This window comes from Nyctereutes procyonoides, unplaced genomic scaffold (assembly GCF_905146905.1).
Source record: "Nyctereutes procyonoides isolate TBG_1078 unplaced genomic scaffold, NYPRO_anot_genome, whole genome shotgun sequence".
NCBI lineage: Eukaryota > Metazoa > Chordata > Mammalia > Carnivora > Canidae > Nyctereutes > Nyctereutes procyonoides.
In genome coordinates this window covers 2,881,438-2,905,567 of record NW_026575023.1, presented here as the reverse complement: position 1 = coordinate 2,905,567, position 24,130 = coordinate 2,881,438, and the positions used below count along the sequence as shown (strand labels likewise).

The following is a 24,130-nucleotide window of genomic DNA, read 5'->3' as shown; positions in this document are numbered from 1 at the left end:
TCTTTTAAATTCTTCTCTAATTTCCTGGTTGACCCATTCATCTTTTAGCAGGAATCTTTAACCTCTACGTGTTTGAGTTTTCTTCCAAATTTCTTCTTGTGATTGAGTTCTAGTTTCAAAGCATTATGTTCTGAAAATATGCAGGGGACAACCCGAATATTTTGGTTTCGGTTGAGACCTGATTTGTGACGCCGTATGTGGTCTATTCTGGAGAAAGTTCCATGTGCACTTGAGAAGAATGTGTCTTCAGTTGTGTTTGGATGCAAAGTTCTGTATATATCTATGAAATCCATCTGGTCCAGTGTATCATTTAAAGCTCTTGTTTCTTTGGAGATGTTGTGCTTTGAAGATCTGTCATTTGCAGAAAGTGCTGTGTTGATGTCTACTATTAGTGTATTAGTATCTAAGTCTGTCTTTACTTTGGTTATTAGTTGATTGATATACTTGGCAGCTCCCACATTAGGGACATAGATATTCATGACCATTAGGTCCTCTTGTTGGATAGATCCTTTAAGTATGATATAGTGTCCCTCTTCATCTCTTACTACAGTTTTTGGGATAAACTTTAATTTATCTGATATGAGGATTGGTACCCCAGCTTTCTTTTGAGGACCATTTGAATGGTAAATGGTTCTCCAACCTTTCATTTTCAGGCTGTAAGTGTCCTTAGGTCTAAAATGAGTCTCTTGTAGCCAGCAAATAGATGGGTCTTGCTTCTTAATCCAGTCTGCATCTTTTGATGGGATCATTTAGTCCATTCACGTTCAGAGTTACTATTGAAAGATACGAATTTAGTATCATCATTATACCTATTTAGTCCCTGTTTTTGTGGATTATTACTTTGGTCTTCCTCTTTCTTTTACGGAGTCCTCCTTAATATTTCTTGCATAGTTGTTCAGTGGTCGCATATTCTTTCTTTTTCTGCCTATCTTGAAAGCTCTTTATCTCTCCTCCATTCTGAATGAGAGCCTTGCTGGATAGAGTATTCTTGGCTGCATGTTCTTCTCATTTAGTACCCTGAATATATCCTGCCAGACCTTTCTGGCCTGCCAGGTCTTTGGAGAGGTCTGCTGTTATTCTAATATTTCTCTCCATATAAGTTAGGGATTTCTTGTCTCTTATTGCTTTAAGGGTTTTCTTTTTATCTTTGGAATTTACAGGTTTCACTATTAAATGTCGAGGTGTTGAACGGTTTTCATAGATTTTGGGGGGGACTTCTCTGTCTCCTGGATCTGAATGCCTGTTTCCCTCCCCAGATAAGGGAAGTTCTCAGCTATGATTTGTTCAAATACACTTTCTGTCCCTCTGGGTGCTCTATGGAACCCCAATTATACGTAGATTTTTCCTTTGAGGCTATCAGTTATTTCCCTTAACCTTTCCTCATGGTCTTTTAATTGTTTTTCTCTTTTTTCTTCAGCTTCCTTCCTTGCCATCAACTTGTCTTCTGTGTCACTCACTCTTTCTTCTACCTCAGTAACCCTCATCGTTAGGACCTCCAGTTTGGATTGCATCTCATTTAATTGATTTTTAATTTTGGCCTGATTAGATCTAAATTCTGCAGTCATGAAGTCTCTTGATTCCTTTATGCTTTTTTCCAGACTACCAGTAGGTTTATAATTATGCTTCTGAATTCGCTGACATTGAATTGTAATCCAAATTCTGTAACTCTGTGGGAGAGTACTGTTTCTGATTCTTTCTTTTGTGGTGAGTTCTTTTTAGTCATTTTGCTCAGTGTAGAGTGGCTGTATGAGTGGGCTGAGTCACGATTATTGGCCACGACCTAAGTAAATTTCACCCTAGATGATTCTGCTGAGGTTAGAGACCAGAAATTGAAAACAAAGATCAGAACGACATAAAACAAAAGGACCACTAAAGTGAAAAACAAATTTTAAAACAAAGCAGTAAAAAATAAAAGGCCAGGAATCGTAAAGAAGAGGAAAAAAAAGAAAAGCAAAGGAGGAAAAAAAAAGAAGAAAAAAAGGGGGAGGGACTGGGAGATGGTGGTGGTGACGAAGTTGTAGTGGAGGGAGAATGTAGTCTACCTGAGGGGTTCTAGAGAGTAATCCTCTTATGTCTGAATATATTAAGTTCTGTATGTTAGAAGATGCTCAGTTCCAAATTCATATAAACCAGAAATACTTGTAGAGGGCCCCCACTTTGACCAACAAAACAAATGAGATAAAACGGGGGCAGAATGGGAATGAGGAATGTTACAGAATGAACCAGCACGGTACACCACTTGGTTCTGGGTGCGTGCTGGTCATGTTTTAGAAGGTATTAACTTCCACCATTGTAGAGCAAAATGAGGCAGAGAAAACAAAAAAACAAAACAAAACATATCTTGTCTGTCTCCCAAAATTAAGTTGAGTATGTTGAAGGGAATCTAGAAGTGGAAAATATATCTAGGACCTGTAATTGTAGAAATATGAAAGGCAGAATCTTAAAAATGAAGAGTTGCTAAACTATTGTAGTTAAGGTGGGGAAAAAAAAGGAAATTTACAGACTGACACAAAAACGAGTTGTACTTGAAAAAGGAAGAGGAGAAAAATAGGAGGGGTACCCTCTGGTTCTATATACTGTAAATCTGTCGACTTCCCCTGGAGCTTTCCCGCACTGCTCAGTCCAGAACTTGCTCTTCCCCTGTCCTTCCAGCTGGTCTTCTGGGGGAGGGGCTGCTGTACTGGTTCTCAGGTGTGTGCACCTGGGGGAGCTGCTCCCCTCTACCCGCCTGGTGCTGGGTTCAGTGGGAGCTGTTTACCCCGTGAGTCCCCTGTTCCCTGGTGCCCCCCTCCCCCCCCCCCAGACACAGGGTGACACCAGGAGGAACACCACCACTGGTGGGGGCCAGGTCCCCAGCCCTGGAGTCAGCTCCCCTAGTAACTACCACAGTCTCCCAGTCCACACTGGCCTGGGTGCTCCTGGGTCAATGCGGAGGGCGCTGACCTGCACAGCTTGGGGTGCCCGGCAACAGGAGCGTCTTCGCTGTCCTGGGCCCTCCCCGCCTTTGCCTGTCCGGAGCACAGGATCCTGGCTGTGTCCCCCCGGTGCCCTGGGATCCAGGGCCTGTGCTGCTGGCATCGTGCTCCCGGGGCTGTGGCTTCTTGTTAGAAGCGAAAACCCCTCTCTGTAGTGTTCCTGGTGTTCTCTCTTTAAATCTCAGGTTGAATTCGTAGGTGTTCAGGCTGGTTTGAAAGTTATCTAGGTGAGTTGGTGGGGGCACGTGAGTTGAGGACCCCCACTCCTGCCATCTTCCTATTTCCCCAGATTTTTTTTTTTTGTAACAGTTTTTTTGAGATATATGTTGAGATATCCGGATACCATAAAATTTACCCATTTATGGTATATAATTCAATGGTGTGTAACCATCACCGCAATAAATTTTAGAACATTTTTATTATCCCCAGAAGAAACCCCATATTCTTTATCTTCAGCAGGCATCTTTTATTCCCTCCCTCTCATACCTTGTGTGCCTATGGCATCCAGTAATCTACTTTTAATTTCTATAGATCTATGTAAGATTTGCCTGTTCTGGATAGGGAAATTGGATTTTATGATCGCTCAAGTTTCTTCTTACCCAGCAATTTTATAAAGTATCTAATTCAGCCATTTAATTTTTTTTTTTTTTTTTAGAGAGTGTGTGTGTATACACGAGTGGGGTGGGGAGGGGCAGAGGAAGAGAGAAAGAGAAAATCTTAAGCAGGCTCCATGCTTAGCATGGAGCCCAACGTGGGGCTTGAGCTTATGACCTAGAGATCATGACCTGAACTGAAATCAAGAGTTAGTTGCTTAACTGACTGAACCAGTCAACCAGGTGCCCCAGTTCAATAATTTTAAATAGTCTTTTGCTATCACAGACTCATTTAAAAATACAACGAAAGCTTTGACTTACTTTTTGGAAATGGATATTACATGTAAAATTGTATTAGAAATTTTAGGTCATTCATAGACATTAAGTGTTCCAGTGACATGTGGCTCAGAGCATGTGATCCCAGAACTTAGTAGCTTGATTTATCTTTTATTGTTCTATGGGATTGACGTAGCTTAGTTGGGCAGTTCTCACTTGGGCTCTCTCATTCATTTATAGTTAAATGCAGGCTACTGAGGCTGGAGTCATTTGAAATCTCAACTGGGTTGGAAGTCCAGGGTGACTTTTTTACTTACATATTTAGCACTTAGCTGGGGTGGCTGGAACAGTTGAGGGCTGACCAACTATATCTTTTTCTCCACATGGCCTTCTCCTGTGGTTAGTTTGGGTTTCTTCACAGTATGGCAATTTTGGGATGGTCTTCATATATGATGTCTATCTTTCTCCAGAGTGAAATTCCAAGAGACCCAGGTGGTACCTGCATATCTTTTTAGGACTTAGCCTTTGAAGTCCCAGAATGTCATTTCTGCTGTGTTTTGTTAGTCAAGCAAGTCATTCAGATCAGAGATGCAAAGGAAAGGAGACTAGACTGTTTCATGATAACATTTGTGCATAGGGATAGAAAGAATTAATGGTAGCTATCTTTTTTAAGAATTTATTCATTCAGGAGAAACAGAGAGAGAGAGAGAGAGAGAGAGGCAGAGACAAAGGCAGAGGGAGAAGCAGACTCCATTCAGGGAGCCCGATGTGGGACTTGATCCCAGCACTCTGGGATCACATGCTCTGAGCCAAAGGCAGACGCTCAACCGCTGAGCCACCCAGGCATCCCAATGGCAGCTATCTTTAGGTGCTATTTACAATACTAAAGTTGAAAACTCTGGCCTAATTGACACACTGCTAAATTTAGCATACTTGTACTATTTTAGAACTTGAAAGATCATATATTACATTATTAGCATGTCTATTCATTATTACACCCTACATTTTCGTGTATCAAGTGACTTATTTCACCTGAAATCCAGAAAAACCTGCTTATTTTTTGTTATTTTTAAGTGTTAGGTTCTTTCGACATGCACACGGACATGGTAGCAAAATCTAGAGAAATGTTACACTGTTTTTCATTAGCCTTTATTCCTCAGCAGTAAAAAGTAAAAGAAGTAATAACATGTATTGTCAGGTTAAATTTAATTAAAGTACGTATATTGAAATTGACCAACTAACACACTTTAATTCAAGATGGAATTAGCAGCCTTGCCCATGATATATCATTTGTATTTTGCAGGTGACTCAAGTTTAAAACTGCCTCCTATAATATCAGAACATAAAATACATCACAAGTTAGGTAAGACTGTTTGTCTTTTAATATCTTCATATTATAAAACCTCTGTACTAAATAGGACTTGATTTTTCTCAAGCGGGGGGATGTGTTTGGATTGACAGATAAAACTATTTATTTCGTTTTCATGACTTTCATAAGTCATCACAGGCCAGTGATGTTCTTTGTTGTTCATTTATAAAGCCTGTGTTCCTCTCACTCCTGTATTAAGGAGCATGATTTCACCTAGGCTAAGAAGCTAGGGTGGAGAATTCTATAAAATTATAACTGCTAAGCAGATGATATCCCTGAAAACTCCTGCTTTTATCCAGTTTACTTATAAACAAAGCAGTAGCTGGAATAAGTAGGCAAAGATGGGAGCTTGGGAACCCATGGAGAGGCCATGGAGAATTAAAATTCTGTGGTTCCCAATGAGAAAGCTGCCAGTCATGATTCATGGCACCTCTCAACTTTGTGGGATTGGAGTGACCTTTTATGTTTCTCTCAATTCCTGAGGTTGTGAATGCTCCTGCACTTGTACCTGAAGAGAACCACTAGAAGAGAAGCTCCTCAAATGGCTTTAACCAAAAACTCACATCTTATCAGTATTTTGTGGGCCCATATGAAGAAAGACCATTCTGACTTTTAGTACTTAATGCTTTCTTGGAGGGGAATGATAACTAGTCAGGAGTGAGCAGACAAATAAAAATGTTCCTGAGCAGGGGTTTTAGCAACTAAAGAGAGGAAAAGCAAGCCTTATGCCTAAAAACAGTAGGCAACTGCTGGTAAGCTAGAATTTTTGCAGTAGGTTCTTAACAATTTTAATAATAAAAGAAAGATGATCATTTCAGAGATCATTTCAGTTACAGCATAGAAAACTTTCTGGTACTGAAAATCCTATTCTTTTGATTTAAAAAGTAGATGAAGTGAATGTAAAGGTAATCACTGTTATTTAGAGCTGAATTAGTAACTGGTGTTGATATGGAAGAAATTCCTCAGAGACAAAATACAAAAAGTTGGAAATCATAATGGGGAAAAAGGTTTACCATGGAAATAATAAGTAGGCAGCTGAGAAAACTTGCAAGTAATAGGATTGCCAGAAAAGAGAAATAGGTGGAGGAGAGAAAAGAGTTAAAAGAGGTATGTTAAAGAAAACTTCCCTAGATTAAGGATGGTTTGCATGCACAACTTTAATGACTAGCACTGTTATTCCATGTAAAATTGGAAGGATAAAATGACATCCATAGCCTTTTTAAGAAATGTGGTACAATTCAATAATCGTATACCTAGCCGAGATACTTTCCTTTCCAATTAGTGAGTTTATTTTGCAGAAAATGCAGAGATTCAGTGGACTCTATATCCTCCGCGTAGAATACTTATGTGAGGTTTTCTAACCAAGTATATAAATCAAAACTGAGTCCAGATAGAGGAAACAGTGGTGAGGAATAATTCTTGTAATATATTGGTTAAATTTAAATAGTGTGTATTTGTTTTCTGTTGCTGTGTACTAAATTACCACAGTTCATTGGTTTAGACAACATATATTTCTTTATCATCCATATTTTCTGTGGGTCAGAAGCCCAGGCACACATTAGCTGGGTCCTCTGTTCAGGAATATCACAGGCTTCAATCAAGTGTCAGCATGGGCTGTGGTCTCATCTGAGGTGTGAGATTGTATTCCAAGCTGATATGGATGTTAGAATTCAATTCCTTGCAATTGCGGGACTAAGGTACCTGTTTTCTTGATGGCTTTCAGCCATAGGCCATCATCTTCTAAAAGCTACCTGCAGTTCCTTGCTATATGACCTCTTCCATCACCTTGACTCTTCAGAGTCCACAAGGAAAAATTCTCTCTGCTTCAGCTAGATGGTGTCTTATATGTATAATATCATATATTGCCATATATATATATAATCATCATGTGATCATAGGACTGATTCTCTGTCATTATTGCCGTATTCTGCAGATGAGAAGAAAGTCATAGTTCCCACATACATCTTAGGGGAGGAGGGGATTATTACTCAAGGATGTGAATCATCACAAAATAAAAATGCAAAATTTTACATCATACATATAAACATGGAAGGGAAGCAAAAATGTAGTGCTTTTTAAATGTACTGGAACTTAACCATCAACTTAATATAGACTTCTATATACATAGAATGTTATATGGACCTCATGTTAATACTATAAATAAAAAACCTCTAATGGAAACAAAAAATAAAAAAGAACATAACACTAAAGAAAGTCATCAAATCACATGAAAAAAAAAAACAGAGGCCACAAAAACAACTAGAAACAATGAAAAAAAGAGCAGTAAGTACATAACTATCAATAATTGCTTTATATGTAAATGGACTGAATGCTCTGATCAAAAGACATGGATAAAAAACAAGACCCATCAATATGCTGTCTACAATAAACTCATTTTATACCTAATGACACATACAAATTGAAGCTGGTATCAAAAAAGACTCCATGCAAATGGAGGTAAAAAAAAAAAAAAAGCCAGGGTAGCAATAACTGCATCAAACCAAAAATAACTTGAAAATAAAGACTACAAGAGACAGAGAAAGGAATTACATAATTATGAGGGATCAGTTCAACAAGAGGATATAACAGTTTTAAATACAAATGCACCCAACATAGGAGCACTTAAATATATAAAGTAAATATTAACAGATACAAAGGGAGAAACTGAGAGTAAGAAAATAGCAGTAGACTTCAGGGGCACCTAGGTGGCTGAGTTGGTTAAGTGTCTGCCTTTGGCTGGGGTCATGATCCCAGGGTCCTGGGACTGAGCCCCATGTCAGGCTCCCTGCGCAGCAGGGAGTCTCTCGCTCTCCCTCTGCCCCTCCCCCTGCTTGTACTCTCACTCTCTCAAATAAATAAAACCTTTAAAAAAAACAGCAATAGAGATCAACATCTTGCATCAATGAATATTTCATCTAGATGGAAAATCAATAAGGAAACAGTGGCTCTGAATGACACATTAGACCATCTGGATTTAATAGATTTATACAGAACATTCCATCTAAAACCAGCAGAATACACATTCAAGTACACATGAAACAATCACCAGAATAGATCAAGTTAGGCCACAAAACAAGTCTCAATAAATTCAAAAATATTAAAATCATATCAAGCATCTTAGGAAAGCAACAATAAAGATCACACTGAAAATACAGACTAAAAAAAAAACAAAAAAACAAAAAAAAAAATCAATGAAACCGTGAGCTGGTTTTAAAAAAGATAAACAAGTTGATAAAACCTTTAGCCAGACCCATCAAGAAACAACAAGAAAACTCAATTAAATAAAATTAGAAATGAAAAAAGTTACAACCGATACCATAGAAACACAAAATGTGGGACTCCATCCCGGGACTCCGGGATCAGGCCCTGGGCTGGAGGCGGCGCTAAGTGTTAACCACCCGGGCTGCCTTATATATTAAATTCTTAATCAAGTTATTGCTAAATTATCTTATGTCAGTTTACTTTTCTACTTAGAATATATATGAATTTCTGTGTACCTTTAACATCATTCACCTTGGGTATTACCAAGTTTTTTAATCTGTGAATCTAGCAGCTTGTTTTTTGATTGGTATTTCTTTAACTCTTAGAACAAATACATTGTAAAATTTTGTTTTTCTACTGTTTTGTCTAGAAGCATTAGTGTTCTAGAGGGTAGTATCAGTCTTTCCACTAGAGTAACATTCAGTTAAACGTGTATATGTGTACAATTTTGTGTCATCTTTTTACAGTATTGCCTTCCAACACACCAAATGTTCGCAGGACCAAGAGAACACGATTGAAACCTTTGGAATATTGGCGGGGAGAACGAATAGATTATCATGGAAGGCCATCAGGTGAGAATTCCAATTTACACTTTAATATCTGATAGTAAAAAATAATATTGAGGATGCTATAGTTTATGTATATTACATACAAAGCACTGTCTTACATATTTATATAAATTACCTCATTTTATCATTATCCTCCAGAAATGAGGCCAGAATAAATTCAAGTACAGATTGCTCTGATTACTTTAGAGATGCTTCTCTTTTTCTCTCTTTGGTAGCAATTTGAGGTGAGTGTGTGGCTTTATAGAGTGTTATTCCATACTGTTGAACAAGGTTAATTGCACAAAATAAGTCATTAGATCAGAATGTAAGAAAATTAGTAACTGGCAAAGGTTAAGTATTCCCCTTTACTATTCTCACCCCATTTTCTCATCATATTTATCTACAGAAATATAGACAGTGGGCAAGAAAGATATTTCCTTTCTATGATATATTTAAGTCAAAAAACTAAGCTCACATGGGGTTTATTATAAATATTTCCTTGCTGGCTTTTGTATAAGCTCACATGGGGATTATTATAAATATTTCCTTGCTGGCTTTTGTGTTGTTTTTCAACCTGACTGTTGATTTCAAGCAACAGAGATCATTCTAATCATGTTTCATCAGTGTATCTAGAATTTGGATAGTAGAAATATAAGTGGAATTGGTTGGTATTTGTGTTGTTTGAGTTATTAGCTGTAGAATGTAGTAATAGTAATATGTTCTTTGGAGTCTGAAAGGAAATGTGCTATAATAATTTAAATTTTGTTTCAATATTTCTACTTTCTCAGGTGTAATACTTTACCTTTTTTGTTGTTAACTTTTAGGTGGATTTGTTATCGGTGGAATACTATCCCCAGACACAGTATCATGTAAAACAAAGTCAAAAGGAAATATTGGAAAAGTCAACAAAATGGCTAATAGGAAAAGGATCTGTCTTGATGATGAGGAAAGAAGTATGAACTTATTCCTGAAAATATCTTTTAGATTTTATTTTAAATAATAGTGCTCTGAGAAGTAGCTCTTTATAAATTTTGAAATTTATTTGTAAAAATGTTAAAAGTCGTACTTTAGGGTGCATTCACTTTATTTTTTTTATTAAATTTTTTATTTTAATTCCAGTATAGTTAATACACAGTGTTATATTAGTTTCAGATGTACAGTATAGTAATTCAGTAATTCTAAACGTCATTACTGGGATGCCTGGGTGGCTCAGTGGTTGAGCGTCTGCCTTTGGCTCAGGGTATGATGCCAAAGTCCTGGGATAGAATCCCGCATCAGGCTTCCTGCATGGAGCCTGCTTCTCCCTCTGCCTGTGTCTCTGCCTCTGTCTTTCTCTCTCTCTGTGTCTCATGAATAAATGGGTTCAATCTTTAAAAAAAAAAAAAAAAAACTAAATGTCATTGATGCTCATCATATTAAGTATACTCTTAATCCCCTTAACTACTCACCCTCCTCCCACCTACCTCCCTTCTGATATGCTTTATTTTAAATGAGTACCCTCAGTTAAAGTTACTTTTTTTCAACAAAGAACATTTTCAAGTTGAAGCATACTGCAGAATGCATGGTTCTAAAAGATATATAGAGAGATGTCTGGGTGGCTCAGCGGTTGAGCCACCTGCTTTTGGCTCAGGGCGTGATCCTGGGGTCTGGGATCGAGTTTCAGCATCCGGCTCACTGTGGGGAGCCTGCTTCTCCCTTCTGCCTATGTCTCTGCCTCTCTCTGTCACTCATGAATGAATAAACAAAATCTTTAAAAAAGTGTATGTAAAACATTCCACCCAAGAAAAATAGAATCCACATTTTCTTCAAGTACACATAGAAGAAGAATCCCCCTGGATAAACTACATAAAAAGAAACATAACAAATATTTCAAATTTAAGAAGACTGAAATCATACTAAGTATATTTTCCAATCACAATGATATAAAGCTAAAGATCAACAATAAGACAAAGCTGGAAAATGAGTGTAAGCTTTTAAATATTTAGTATGTGAATATTAAATAATACACTACTGTGTAAGCAAGCATTGGGCTAAATAAATCAAATGGTAAAACTGGTCATTTCTTTCAATGTTATTGATTAATCTGGTCTGTTTTATTTATTTCTGATTTTTGTTATTTCCTTTTTCTTCTAAATTTCAGCCAGGTGTTTTTGTAGTTTGTTGTGGTATAATGTCAAATTGTTTCTTTGAACTTTATTTCTTAATATAAGCATAAATTTATTTCTTAATATAAGCATAAATTTCACTCTTAACATCTGCTTTTGCTGCATCCTATAGGTTTTGGAATATTCTGTTTTTTCTCTTGTTTTGAATTCACTTTTAAATGTCCACTTTTTTTCCAAATCCTGAAAATAAACTGAGTTTGCTCTTTTAAAAAATTATTAATAGCATAATCTAAAACACATCCTCATGAGTAAATTTCCCTGTCATTGAAGCTCACCTCTCCTGCTCAAACTGATTAAAATAGGCATTTTAATGAATTTTAAAGTGTGATGAATTTGAAGTGTGATTTAAAGTGTAATGAATTTGAAGTGTGTTACATACTTAAACCTCTCTAAGAAAATATTCAAAACATTCTTCATGATGCAAGAATATCAAGAATTGTCATAATAGGTTTATAGAAAATAAGTTTAGTATGTTTCTTCATTAAATCATTCTGGTTTTTAAATTTTTATCAGAGAGTGGTCATTTATACATAGGAAAATAGGAAGAGATTGTTAGCCTGTGGCAGGTTTTTTTTTTTTTTAAACAACTTGTCCGTAGCTGTGTTTCATACCAGACTTTTTTTTTTTAATTTACAAGAATTTTAAGTAAGTAGTTTGTATTATAGTGATACTTTTTTTGCAGAGAAGAAATTCATGGTAAATCTGAATATACCTTTGGGAGATCCGTTGCAGCCAACAAGGGTCCAGGACCCAGAAACAAGAGAGATTATTACCATGGGTAAGATTAAGGATAATGAAAATGCTTATTTAACAGTAAGGACAAATTGCTGGCTTTTTCTTTTTCTTCTCAGCTCTTTTAGAGCCCAAAGTCCAGTAAAGTACCTAATTCTAGTAAGCAGCCTATGTGAGGACTACTCTGGAGGAGCTTTGATAGCAAACAATGTCTAGGGGACAGAAAGCACAATGCATTTGTCATCTGGGATACAAGTGCTATCATCAGGAGTGTTGCCTTCCCTAGTAGAATCCAGGCTTTCTTTGGCCAAGATGTCTGTCACATACGGACAGGTGCTTTTTTTTTTTTTTTCTTCTTCCATATTTTATATATTTGAGAGAGAGTGTGAGTGAGCAATGGGGGGGGGGGGGACGACGACTGCACAAGCCAGGGGAGAGGCAAAGGGAGAGAGAGAAGCAGATTCCCTGCTGAGCAGAGAGCCCAATGCAGGGCTTGATCCCAGCACCCTGGGATCATGACCTGAGCCCAAAGTAGACACTTAACCGACTGAGCCACTGGGACAGGGGCTTTTTATGGGTAATTATTACAGTTTAGCTGGTGGTAGATCACAGAATACATACCCTTACTGTGAGACCCGGCAGGGATTGTGGGCAGGTTTAAACAGCCTTTTGGGCCATGGTATGCCAATAATAGTACCTGGGAAATCAGACCTTTTAGGGTAATGACAAGTAAAAGCATTGACCTTCCACACAAATGCCAGGCTTAACGTTAAGGCCAGCACAGGGTCCTAGAGTTTTATCTAATAGGCATTAAAAATACATTGTCTCCAAGACCATGATTGATTGGTTCCAAAGGATGGGCTGTAATGTGGTAAGGGCAAGTAGGGGGACACACAGCTGTTTACCAACAGCCACTATTTACATACAGGAAGTATTTAAATGTTTTAGCTGTTTTGACCATACCAATGAGTTCTGAGGACTATGTATGTTAAGTCAGATGACAAATAGGTCAAAACTACAGAGGCAGTAATGGTATTCTGACTTAAAATTTTGGCTCTGAAATAGGTTCCATTTGTCATCTTAAGTAGTAAAGTTATTTTTATGATCAGATTGTTTATTTGGCAACAGATGTAGAAGTACAGAAAATTTTGCTTAGCTCTTAACTAAAAACATTGTATCAAGTTAGAAAAGTTGTGAGTGTGGCCAGGAGTTCACAACTTTTTATCTGTTTCTTGAGTCTATGTATTTTCTATATCCTGTAATCTGTGAGATTACTAACATTCCCAGATATCCAAGGAAACAGAAGTTGATTGTAGAAGAATGTTTTAACTCTGTATTTGGAGAGGTGTAAAAGGGAAATTCAAAATTGAGATAGTGATTGGTAAGCAACAGTAAGAACTCTTGCTTAACTTGATAAAAATCTTGCTATTTAGGGGTGTCTGGGTGGGTCAGTGGGTTAGGCACCTGCCTTCAGCTCAGGTCATGATCCCAGCATCCTGGGATTGAGCCCCATTTTGGGCTCCCTGCTCCGGGGAGAGTCTACTTCTCCCTCTCCCACTGCCGTGCCCCTTGCTTGTATGTGTGCATGCTATCTCTCTGTCAAATAAAGAAAATCTTTAAAAAATAATCTTGCTATTTAATAATCAGTCAAGCAAGCACAAAATATTATCATGATGATACATGTCTTAATTGTAGGCTATGTTAAACTGTTTAAAGATGAGGAATTCTTGTTTTGTAGCTAATTTTGTTTTCTGAGCTAAAATGGAAATAATAATACTGCCATTATTATTTTTAATAATTTTTTAATTTAAATTCTATTTGCCAACATAATAGTATTACACCCAGTGCTCATCCCATGAAGTATCCTCCTCAGTGCCTGTCACCCAGTTACCCCAACCCTTCCAACCTACCTCCCCTTCCACATCTCTTTGTTTGTTTCCCAGAGTTAGGAGTCTCTCATGGTTTGTCTCCCTCTCTAATTTTTCCCACTCAGTTCCCCTCCTTTCCCTTACAGTCCCTTTCATTATTTCTTATATTCTTCGTATGAGTGAAACCAAATGATGATTGTTCTTCTCTGATTGACTTAACTTCACTCAGCATAATACCCTCCAGTTCCATCCATGTCAAAGCAAATGGTGCATATTTGTTGCTTCTAATGGCCGAGGAATATTCCATTGTATATACCACATTTTCTTTATCCATTCATCTGTTGAAGGACATTGAGGCTCCTTCCACAGTTTGGCTAATGAACATTGGGGTGCAGGTGTCTCGGCTTTTCACTGCATCTGTATCTTTGGGGTAAATCCCCAGCAGTGCAGTTGCTGGGTCGTAGGGTAGTTCTATTTTTAACTCTTTGAGGAACCTCCACACAGTTTTCCAAGTAACTGTACCAGTTTGCATATTCAGCAACAGTGCAAGAGGGTTCCCCTTTCTCCACATCCTCTCCAACATTTGTTGTTTCATGTCTTGTTAATTTTCCCCATTCTCACTGGTGTGAGGTAGTATCTCATCATCTCATCATGCTTTTGATTTGTATTTCCCTGATGGCAAGTGATGTGGAGCACTTTGTTTCTCATGTGCTTGTTGGCCATGTGTATGTCTTCTTTGGTGAACTTTCTGTTCATGTCTTCGGCCCATTTCATGATTGGATTGTTTGTTTCTTGGGTGTTGAGTTGGATTAAGTTCTCTATAGATCTTGGATACTAGCCCTTTATCTGATAGGTCATTTGCAAATATCTTCTCCCATTCTGTAGGTTGTCTTAGTTTTGTTGACTGTTTCTTTTGCTTTGCAGAAGCTTTTTATCCTGGTTAAGTCCCAGTAGTTCATTTTTTTGCTTTTGTTTCCGTTGCCTTCAGAGATGTATCTTGCAAGAAATTGCTGTGCCCAAGTTCAGAATGGTGGTTGCCTGTGTTCTCTAGGATTTTGATGGATTCTTGTCTCCCATTTAGATCTTTCATCCATTTTGAGTTTCTCTTTGTGTGTATGGTGTAAGAGAATGGTCTAGTTTCATTCTTCTGCATGCCATTATTACTAATAGCTAAGACCTACCTAATGCTTATTTTGTGCCAGACATTAATACTTTATGCACATTAATTTATTTGATATTCACAACTCTAAGTGGATGAACTATTGTCCCATTTTATAGAAAAGGAGACAGAGGCATAGAAAGAGAAGTGCCTTGCTTGGTTGCATAGCTTGAGAGACAGACAAAATTTGACATCTATCATTCTAGCTCGAGTAAATGACCTTAATCATTTCTGTCTTTGTAAGGCAGGTTTATATCTAGGAATAGTTGTGTTGTATATGTGTTTATATGTTATATCATTGAGCATATTACTCTATTGCTTTATATTTATACTAGTGTTTTTCCTTTAGATCTTTTAAGACCACGAGATACATATCAATTTTTTGTTGAGCATGATGAGTTGAAAGTATATAAAACACTGGATACACCTCTTTTTTCTACTGGAAAATTGATATTAGGACCACATCAAGAAAAGGGAAAGCAGCATGTTGGCTCAGATATATTGGTGAGTGTATTTCTCCATAGTTTGTTTCTCTGTTGTTATAACTCTGATTTATTAGACTTGGTGAGGCATTAAAAATGCTGTTTTCTCAGAAATGATACTATTGTAGTGCATAGAGAATTTTTTTGTTAAATCTGTTTAGAGTCCATCAGCCAGTGGTTATTTAAAAGTACCTGTTCTGTGCATAGCAGTGTGATTTGAAATTCATGTTTAAGGAATGTTTTTAAAATAACTGTAGAATATAGGTTTGCAAATAAATCATTAGAGCTGATGAAAATTAAATCTAAATTTCATTTCACTGGTCATGCCTCTTAGCAATAATGAGGTTTTAAAAGTCTTCTTCAAAATCAGGTGATTAGCAGTAAACTGAGGACCAGGAGCTACTAGTTACTTCAATAAGTACTAAATAATGTATTACTATATGTGGCAGTATTACTGGCTGAAATTATAATGAGGTTTAAGGTGAGTCCGTCTTTCTTATTGGAGATACACACCATTGATGTTAGAGATATATATGGTAAACTTGTACATTACAGTATTTGAAAATCAAATTTTAAAAATATTTACTATTTAAAAATATTGAGTCTAAGGTACATTTTTTTAGTAAGCAGCATTTCAGGAACCTGTGATATAATGGATTATTGGAATTTTTACATTCAAAACAATTATTTTACTGATAAAATGAAAGTAAACTCAAGAAAGAAAAGAAGAAAACATCAAGGTCCTTGAGTTATATTAACAAAGAAGGGCAAATTGAGGCAAGAAAAGAAGGTACACATGAAAGTCAGTGAATAATTCATTAATACATTAGTATATCTAGAGTCTGGATTTAAAATACTTTAAAATATGCTTTAATCCAATCTTAAGTGATATAGATCTCCAGGTGCTATTAAAAGAGTAAAAATAACACATTTAACTAACCAAAGTAATGACTTCTGCATAATTGTTAAGGAACAATTAGTAAGATAAACATTATGAAATATCATTGAAATAATGCAGGTTACCCATTAAATTGTAATGCTTTTATTATACAAAAGAAAATTTGAACAGTAGATGTTTGAAAGTATTTAACCGGGCTACTATTCAAAGGAATCCGCATTAAAAACAAACATATTTTGTATTTACTAAGCTAGTAGAAATTATTGGAAGAATATTTGTATCCTTTGATCTATGAATCTCATTTCAGAGTATTTTCCTAGAAAAATAATATAAAGGTTAGGGAAGCTGGACATATATAGGTATTTATTATAACATTGACAAAAATTAGAAACCATCGAAAAGTGTTGCAGGAAGAAATGGTTATATTTTATATTTTGACAAGTCATTACATGATAATAACTAGTTATATAGCACTTAGATGTTCCAGGTACTGTAATAAGTATTTTTATACCAGTTTAAGCATATTGTTTTTGAAGACTAGCCATATAAGAAGACCTTTAAGATAAGTATTTAAAACTTACAGAAAATAGAGAATTCTCTATTTTGTTTTGATTAGAATTTAAAAATGATAATGGAAGGAACTGTAGAAAAATAACATATTATTAGGTGATTATAGTTGATTTTTATTTCTTCTAAATATTGTTTTTAACTTTTTATAATGAAAATCAGAATTAAAATGTTTTGTTTTAATAATGGTATCTTTTTAAACATGAAGCACATTTTTAAATATATGCTTTTGAGAAACAAAAGGGACTAGATGGAGAACAAGCATAGGCCATTAACTCTTTCCTTCAAACTCAGTGTGAAAGAGTGTGTATGAGAGAGATAATAGCAGTAGTAGATTTGTTAAAATCACCACAGAAGAATAACAGATTAATAACTATGGAAGTTGGTTGTGGAGCTCTCCAAAAAGACAAGTAGAGATTAGGAAATGGAAAATATCAAAGTGTAGTGATGTGGAGAACAGAAAAAAAACAGGAGAAGAAAGGAAAAAACACAAATAAGGAAAGTGGTGGAGGTATTTGAAAAATTAGACAGTAAATGTACCAGAACTAAAAAACAAAAAAGTGAGAGCAAAAACACTTAAAGGAACCAGAGTTCCTTAGAGAACTAAATGCAAGCCTGGAGCTGAGCTCGATTTTTTTTTTTTTTTTAAGATTTATTTTTTTATTTTAGAGAACTTAGGGGGGGAGGAAGGGCAGAGGGAGAGAGAGAGTCTCAAGCAGGCTCTGTGCTGAGTGTGGAGCATGACGCAGGGCTTAATCCCATTAACCTGAGATTGTGACCTGAGCTGAAACCCAAAGAGTCAGAGGCCTACTTGACTGGGCTCCCCAGGTGCCCCTGAGCTTGAAATGTTTTTATCATGACTGCTAGCAGACTTATCAAAGACCATTAGAATTGGGTCATAGAGTCTCAGGATCCAACTTGAAGATGCTCTCACTGGACAAAGATGTGAAAACTTGGAATCAATAAAAATAACTTGTGGATTGCTACATATCCATAATATCTAAATATATGAATTTGAAGACTACTACAAAAAGAAAAACTAATTCACCACTTTTAGAGAATTCTAGGAGGCTAACTCATTTTGACAATGAATATGGTAAATAAAGGGAAATATAATCAAATATTTATTCTACCATTTTCCTGTAGACTGTACTTTATATAACCAAATAAAAATGAGGTGAACTTTGTTCTTGTTAGAAATATTCCAATTAGGTCAGCCCCGGTGGCCCAGCGGTTTAGCGCCACGCGGGGTGTGATCCTGGAAACCCCGGTTCAGGTCCCACATCAGGCTCCCTGCATGGTGCCTGCTTCTCCCTCTGCCTGTGTTTCTGCCTCTCTCTCTCTCTGTCATGAATAAATAAGTAAAATCTTAAAAAAAAAAAAAAGAAACATTCCAATTAATAAATGAAAAAGGAATGTTAGAATATAATATCACCATTTTGCAATTCCTGATAAATTGTTGGATCTATGTAGGCATTAAGCATCAGTGTCTGCTAACATCTAAAAAGAAGACAACCAGACCTTCATTATGTGCCTCTTGATGGAAGAATACAATACTGTTTATGAAGTAGTCTTGCCTCTTCCATCTCCTTAAAGGAAAGCAAAGCACACAAACAAAAAACAAACCAGAAAAAAACCCCCTAAAACAAAAACAAAAATATCGGAATTTGGTAAAGACTCTAATATCTAACTACCAATTTATAGGAAATAAAGAATCGATGACCTTTCAGATGACACCCTGGGGTTGTAATCAGCAAAATTCAGTTGTGCAAAGATTTTTACAGCAAACTTTGCTGCTTGATTTCTTGAATAAATAAGTTGAAGGGAATAAAAAAAGAACCAAGTAGAACCTCTAGATCAATGTTTCTCAACCATGGCACTTATTGACATTTTAGACTGAATAACGCCATGTTGTAGAGGGGCTTCCTGTGCATTGTGAGATGTTTGTAGCATCCCTGGCCTCTACCAACTAGATTCTAGTAGTTCTCCTCTAGTTTTAAGAATGAGAAATGTCCCCAGACATTGCCTCTTACCTCCTGAAATTGAGATATTACCCCCAAATTGAGATCCACTATAGATTAAGCAATTTAAGAGGACGAACTCTTAAAAATACATTTAAGAGACAATTGGAAATTTTAGTACTGACTGGGTAGTTGATATTAAATATTCATTTATGTTTAAGTGTGATAACACTGTTGTCATGTTTTTAAAAAGGACCTTGAGGGGTGGGGTGCCTGACTGGTTCTGTTGGTAGAGCATGTGATTCTTGATCTTGGGGTGTGGGTTCAAGCCACATACAGAGTATGGAAATTACTAAAAAAAATTAAAATTAAAAAAACTAAAATTAAAAAACACCTTGATTTTTTTTTAGTACACACTGAAATATTTACGGATGATTTATGATGCTGGGGTATATATTTGCAAAGTAATACGGAATGGGGGAAGTAAAGAGATGGAACAGGGAAGATTGTTGGTATTAGATATTCATGGGAATTCATCATTCTATTTTTTTGTATATCCGAAGCCTTCCTACTAAAATGTTTGCAGAAGTGGAGAGAGGTATACTTAGCTAAATTGAATAGACAAAAACTTTTAAACAAAAAAAAAAAAAACATTAGAAATACATGCTTTCCTTCCTGGGTTTGTTACCTTTTTGTCTTTTAAATTGAGGCAAAAATTTTTTAGATGTAATATTTTTTGTTTTGTTAAATTACAGAGTATCTTTGGAATCATCTGAGGGCTTTTTTCCTATTTAGGGAGTTAGCATATCATAGTGGTTAAGAGCATGAATTCTGGAATCAAAGTGTCTGAGTTCAAATCTCATTTCTGCCATTTACATTGTGAATTTTGGAAAATTACACCTCTCTGTTGCCTCATTTTCTTCATTGTATAAAGCTATTAAAATAGTACCTGTTTCTACTTACATATATTAAGTAAATGCGAATTAAATGTTCAGAATCCTGGCTGGCAAAGAGTAAGTGCTATATAAGTGTTATCTGCTATTTTCCTGGTATTTTAGGCTCAATTTACAAAGTGTTAAGAAAGAAAAAAAAGGGGGAGTAATTCTCTGAGGCAAAATATTCTTGATGGCTGAATCTCAAAATTTGAATTTGAATGTTTGAAGGCTTTAGTTTTTTAGTTGCTCAAAACCAGATCATTACCAGGATGCTACCTATGTATAAAATGTAAAATTTGCCATGAATATGAATATGGAAGCCTTTATGGTTGAGAGTTAGATTATCCTCTTTTACTTTCTTAATGTTGATGCTTGTTTAAATATATCATTTATTAGTTTTGCTTTTTGTTCTCTCTGGTCTTTCAGATTGAATTACATGTCCTAAGTATGTAACCTTTTAAAGAGGTGTATATAAAACCTAACTATTTTTGGAGAATAGCTAAGTGATATTATTTATAGTACTGAATTTTCATAAGCTGGTAAATAATAAGAACAAAAGCAATTTCTTCCTGGATTAGTTTTCTGTTGCTGTTTTAACAAATTGCTATAAATTCAGTGACTGAAAACAATATCCATTTATTTATTATCTCATAGTTCTATTGATTAGAATCCTGATTATCTTGGCTGAGTATTCTGTTTAGAGTATCACAAGACTGGAATCAAGATGTTGGGAGCTCTGTATTCTCTGGAGACTCTTCTGCTTTCAGGTTTATTTGGGTTGTTGACAGAATTCAGTTCCATATTGTAGGACTTAGGCTCCCATTTCCTTGTTGGCTGTTGGCTAGAGTATCATTCTTAGCTTCTAGAAATAGTCTGTATTTCTTGGCTCATGGCCCTCTTATCTTCAGTGCCGGCAACAGCAACAGTGTGTCCTTTTCATACTTTAAATGTCTCTGGCTTTTCCTCTGCCTCATCTCTCTTCTGCTTCCAAGAGAAATTCTCCAGTTTTAAGGGTTTGTGTGATTAGAATAGGCCAGACTAGTTAATCCAGACCAACCTATTTCTCAATCTCAAAGTCCCTTTTGCCATGTAACGGAACAAGTTCTGGAGATTAGAGCATAGACATCTTTGGAGGGCTGTTATTCTGCTTACCACATTTCCTATAAGCTTCATTGTAGTGTGTTTTGGCGGTTCAATTTGAAATGAGATTTTAATTTTTAATTTTACAGGTTTTTTATGTTAACTTTGGTGACCTTTTATGTACCTTGCATGAAACATCTTATATAATAACAGCTGGGGATTCATTCTATGTTCCTTCAGGTAAGAAAAATAAAGACATTTTCTTTCATATAGCTAAAATATTTATATAGTTGCTCATGAGTACCATGTAGCTGGAAGCCACAGTAGTCAAAATGAAACATCATTTGACTCATGCCAGTACATATTTTATCATTAGGTAAGTATGTTAGTATTTGGGTACATGTAAATTGAACAAGAGTTGCTTCTTGAAAAATATAAAAATATTTAGCTGTGTCCAAGGTAGGAGGAAAATTATTTCTGCTTTATTATCTCTAAGACATTATGTAGTCAAACAATTTTTAGTAGATTATTTTAAACATACAGAATAGTGTGCTTCATTAGCCATTGAAGAGCATGTCTCTGGAAAGAGGATTTTTTAATTTGTTCATTTATTTATTCATCATTCAACAAAGGTGTTTGAGTGTCTGTCACACACTGCTCTAAGAGTATAGGATACATGAGTGACCAAAACGGGGGAAGAAATCCCTGCCCTCATTGAGCTTACTTACATTCTAATGAAAGGACACTATAATAATAGTAGTGTTTATATAGTCCTTAATATGTACCTGCACTCTTGTGAACATATTATACTTATTATAACTCAGTTAATATGTATCAGTTTCTCGAACTAGGGGTGGTGGAAAGAGAGGTGGGCGGGGGGTGGGGGTGACTGGGTGACAGGCGCTGAGGGAGGCACTTGATGGGATGAGCACTGGGTGTTATCCTATATTTTGGCAAATTGAACACCAATAAAAAATAAATTTATTAAAAAATATGTATCAGTTTCTAATATAAAAAGTCAGGGTGTGTCACAGTGCTCAGTGCTATAAACCTGCCTTCTGTGTAGCTGTTCTGTATTTCACTTTTGCTCTTATTTATTACCTAAATAAGAGAAGCATTTGCTCTTTTTAAGCTTTGAGATTCAATTTTACTTAACAGTTTAATTTTAATACTTTATGCGCATATGTCTGGTTTAGGGGAATCCACACAGTTTCAGAGACCTAATTTTCAAGACCTAAAGACCTATAAAGCTGGGTCAGAGAGAAATTTTCTCTTGCTTCATCCTCGTCTAATTCATCTTTGCGTTCATTATCAGAATGATGTAAGACTTTCATTTCTTTCAAACCTTATCCTCATCACAGGTGATGGTGAACTCTTGGATTTTTATTTCATGAAATTAAATAAGATTTACTTTAGGTTAGATGAACTGATTTAAAAAAAATTGGTACTATATACCATAACTGCCCTATTGATGCCTAAATATTTAATCAAAAGGGAATGATTTCTATGGAAATAATTTTGTTTTTTTTTTCTTACCGCTTTACTTGTAGGTAATTATTACAACATCAAAAATCTCCTAAATGAGGAAAGTGTTCTTCTTTTTACTCAAATAAAAAGATGAAAGATGAAGCAAAGTTTAAATACATGTGTGTATATATATATGTGTGTGTGTGTGTGTGTATACACACATATAAAAAAGTTTGTACAATTGAGACATTAATTGTGATATTTTAAAATAAAAAATTGATTCAGTTTTGTGTCCTTTTATCTGATAAACATTTCAAACTCCCATGTGTCTTCTGATTTTTTTTTTACAAATATATACATAGCCTGTAGTGATGACCATACTCATAGTATTTTAATAACATGAGAATCACTGCTCTCCCAATGAAATATAGGACATTTCTTTTTTAGAAGAGATTTGATTAATATGTTAATTCATTTAAAAAACTTTTCTGAATGTTATTTTTAACTCCCCAACAAAATAACCCAGTAATAGAGAATTGTGATTTACAGGAATAGTACATCTGTATTACTTTTCTAGGACTTTGTAACAAAATAGTACAGACTGGGAGGAAGAGGCAAGATGGTGGAAGAGTAGCTAACATTTCATCTGGTCCCTTGAATTTAGCTAGATGACTATCAAATCATTCTGAACACCCATGAATTCAAAGTGAGATGTAAGAAAGGAATAGCTGGAACTCTACAAGTAAAAAAGTGATCACTTTCTGCAAGATAGGAGGTATGGAGAAGTGAATCAGAAGTGATATTTCAGAAGATAAACATGGGGAGAGGGAGCCTCCTTAAGCTGGCTATTGGAAAGTGACACAGCCCTGGAGCACAAAATTGGAACCCAAGAATTCTGCAGTCTGAGACATCCCTGCCTGAAAGGTGCTCAGGTGATGAAATGGGACAGAATCCTGCTTGGGATAGTGTGGTCTCAGGATCCCTGGAGTCACAAAGAATGGAGGTGCCTAAGCTGGTAGAGTTGCAAGCATTGGAGTGGATGGAGAAAGTGGCTATGGTCAGTGTGCCTGGGAGGGAGCACTTAGCTTGGTTCACTATAAACTCTGAGCTGCAGCCCAATCAAGTGACCTTTCTCCACATAGGGGCCCTGTAAAGGACAGTGTAGAGCAATGCTCTGCCTTCTCCCAGGAGGGGCAGAGTGGGTGCACTCACAACCTGGAGACTGTTCTCTGGTACAGGCTCTGCAAAGTGCAGAGATGGGGGAGGGGACCCTCCTCCTTCCCCAAGGAGGATTGGTGTGGTGTGCACCATAGGAGTCTACAGAGCTTGGCACACACAGACCTGAAGGCCATTTGTCCCTAAGGGGAAGTGTTTACAGAAGAGAGGGGCCTACGATCTTTTGGCTCTGGGGCTGGAAACTGGGGTGCACCATTTTTGTTTTGGTCCCCTAAAGAGGCACAGAAGGCACAGAACAAAGGCCACAGAGAGCACCCAGAGCTTACACTGTGCACAGCCCCCTGATGAGGGGTGGTACAACTCCACCCAGGCAAAGACACCGGAGAATCAGCATAGCAAGGTCTTCCTCCAGAAGACCAGCTGGAAGAACGGGTGAACAAGTTTATGGACCTCAGGGAACTGCAAAACTCCAGCGCTAAAGGAAAATATGATTTGCTTGTCTTTCAGTTTAAAATTTTCCATTTCTTTTTTTTCTTTTTTCCCTTTTCATGTAGTTCTCGTTTTATCAACTCTTTGATTTTGGTCTTTTTTTTAACTTCCATTTCTTATATTTTATGG

General features: G+C 36.3%; 1 protein-coding gene across 3 annotated transcripts in view; it reads left to right on the top strand.

Moving 5' to 3' along the window:
* Positions 1–22,621, top strand: part of CENPC (centromere protein C) — an 83,434-nt gene extending 60,813 nt beyond the window's left edge. Inside the window, exons 13-19 of one of the 3 annotated variants that reach the window (XM_055342565.1) lie at positions 5,148–5,207; positions 8,942–9,046; positions 9,847–9,975; positions 11,870–11,965; positions 15,296–15,450; positions 21,019–21,109; positions 22,420–22,621. In XM_055342565.1, coding sequence (XP_055198540.1) covers positions 5,148–5,207; positions 8,942–9,046; positions 9,847–9,975; positions 11,870–11,965; positions 15,296–15,450; positions 21,019–21,109; positions 22,420–22,490 — 707 coding nt within the window. In that variant the 3' untranslated portion in view covers positions 22,491–22,621. Of the gene's footprint in view, positions 1–5,147; positions 5,208–8,941; positions 9,047–9,846; positions 9,976–11,869; positions 11,966–12,038; positions 12,253–15,295; positions 15,451–21,018; positions 21,110–22,419 lie in introns of those variants that run through there. The other 2 variants (XM_055342571.1, XR_008666791.1) reach the window with 2 other exon arrangements.
* The last annotated feature ends 1,509 nt before the right edge of the window (positions 22,622–24,130 follow it).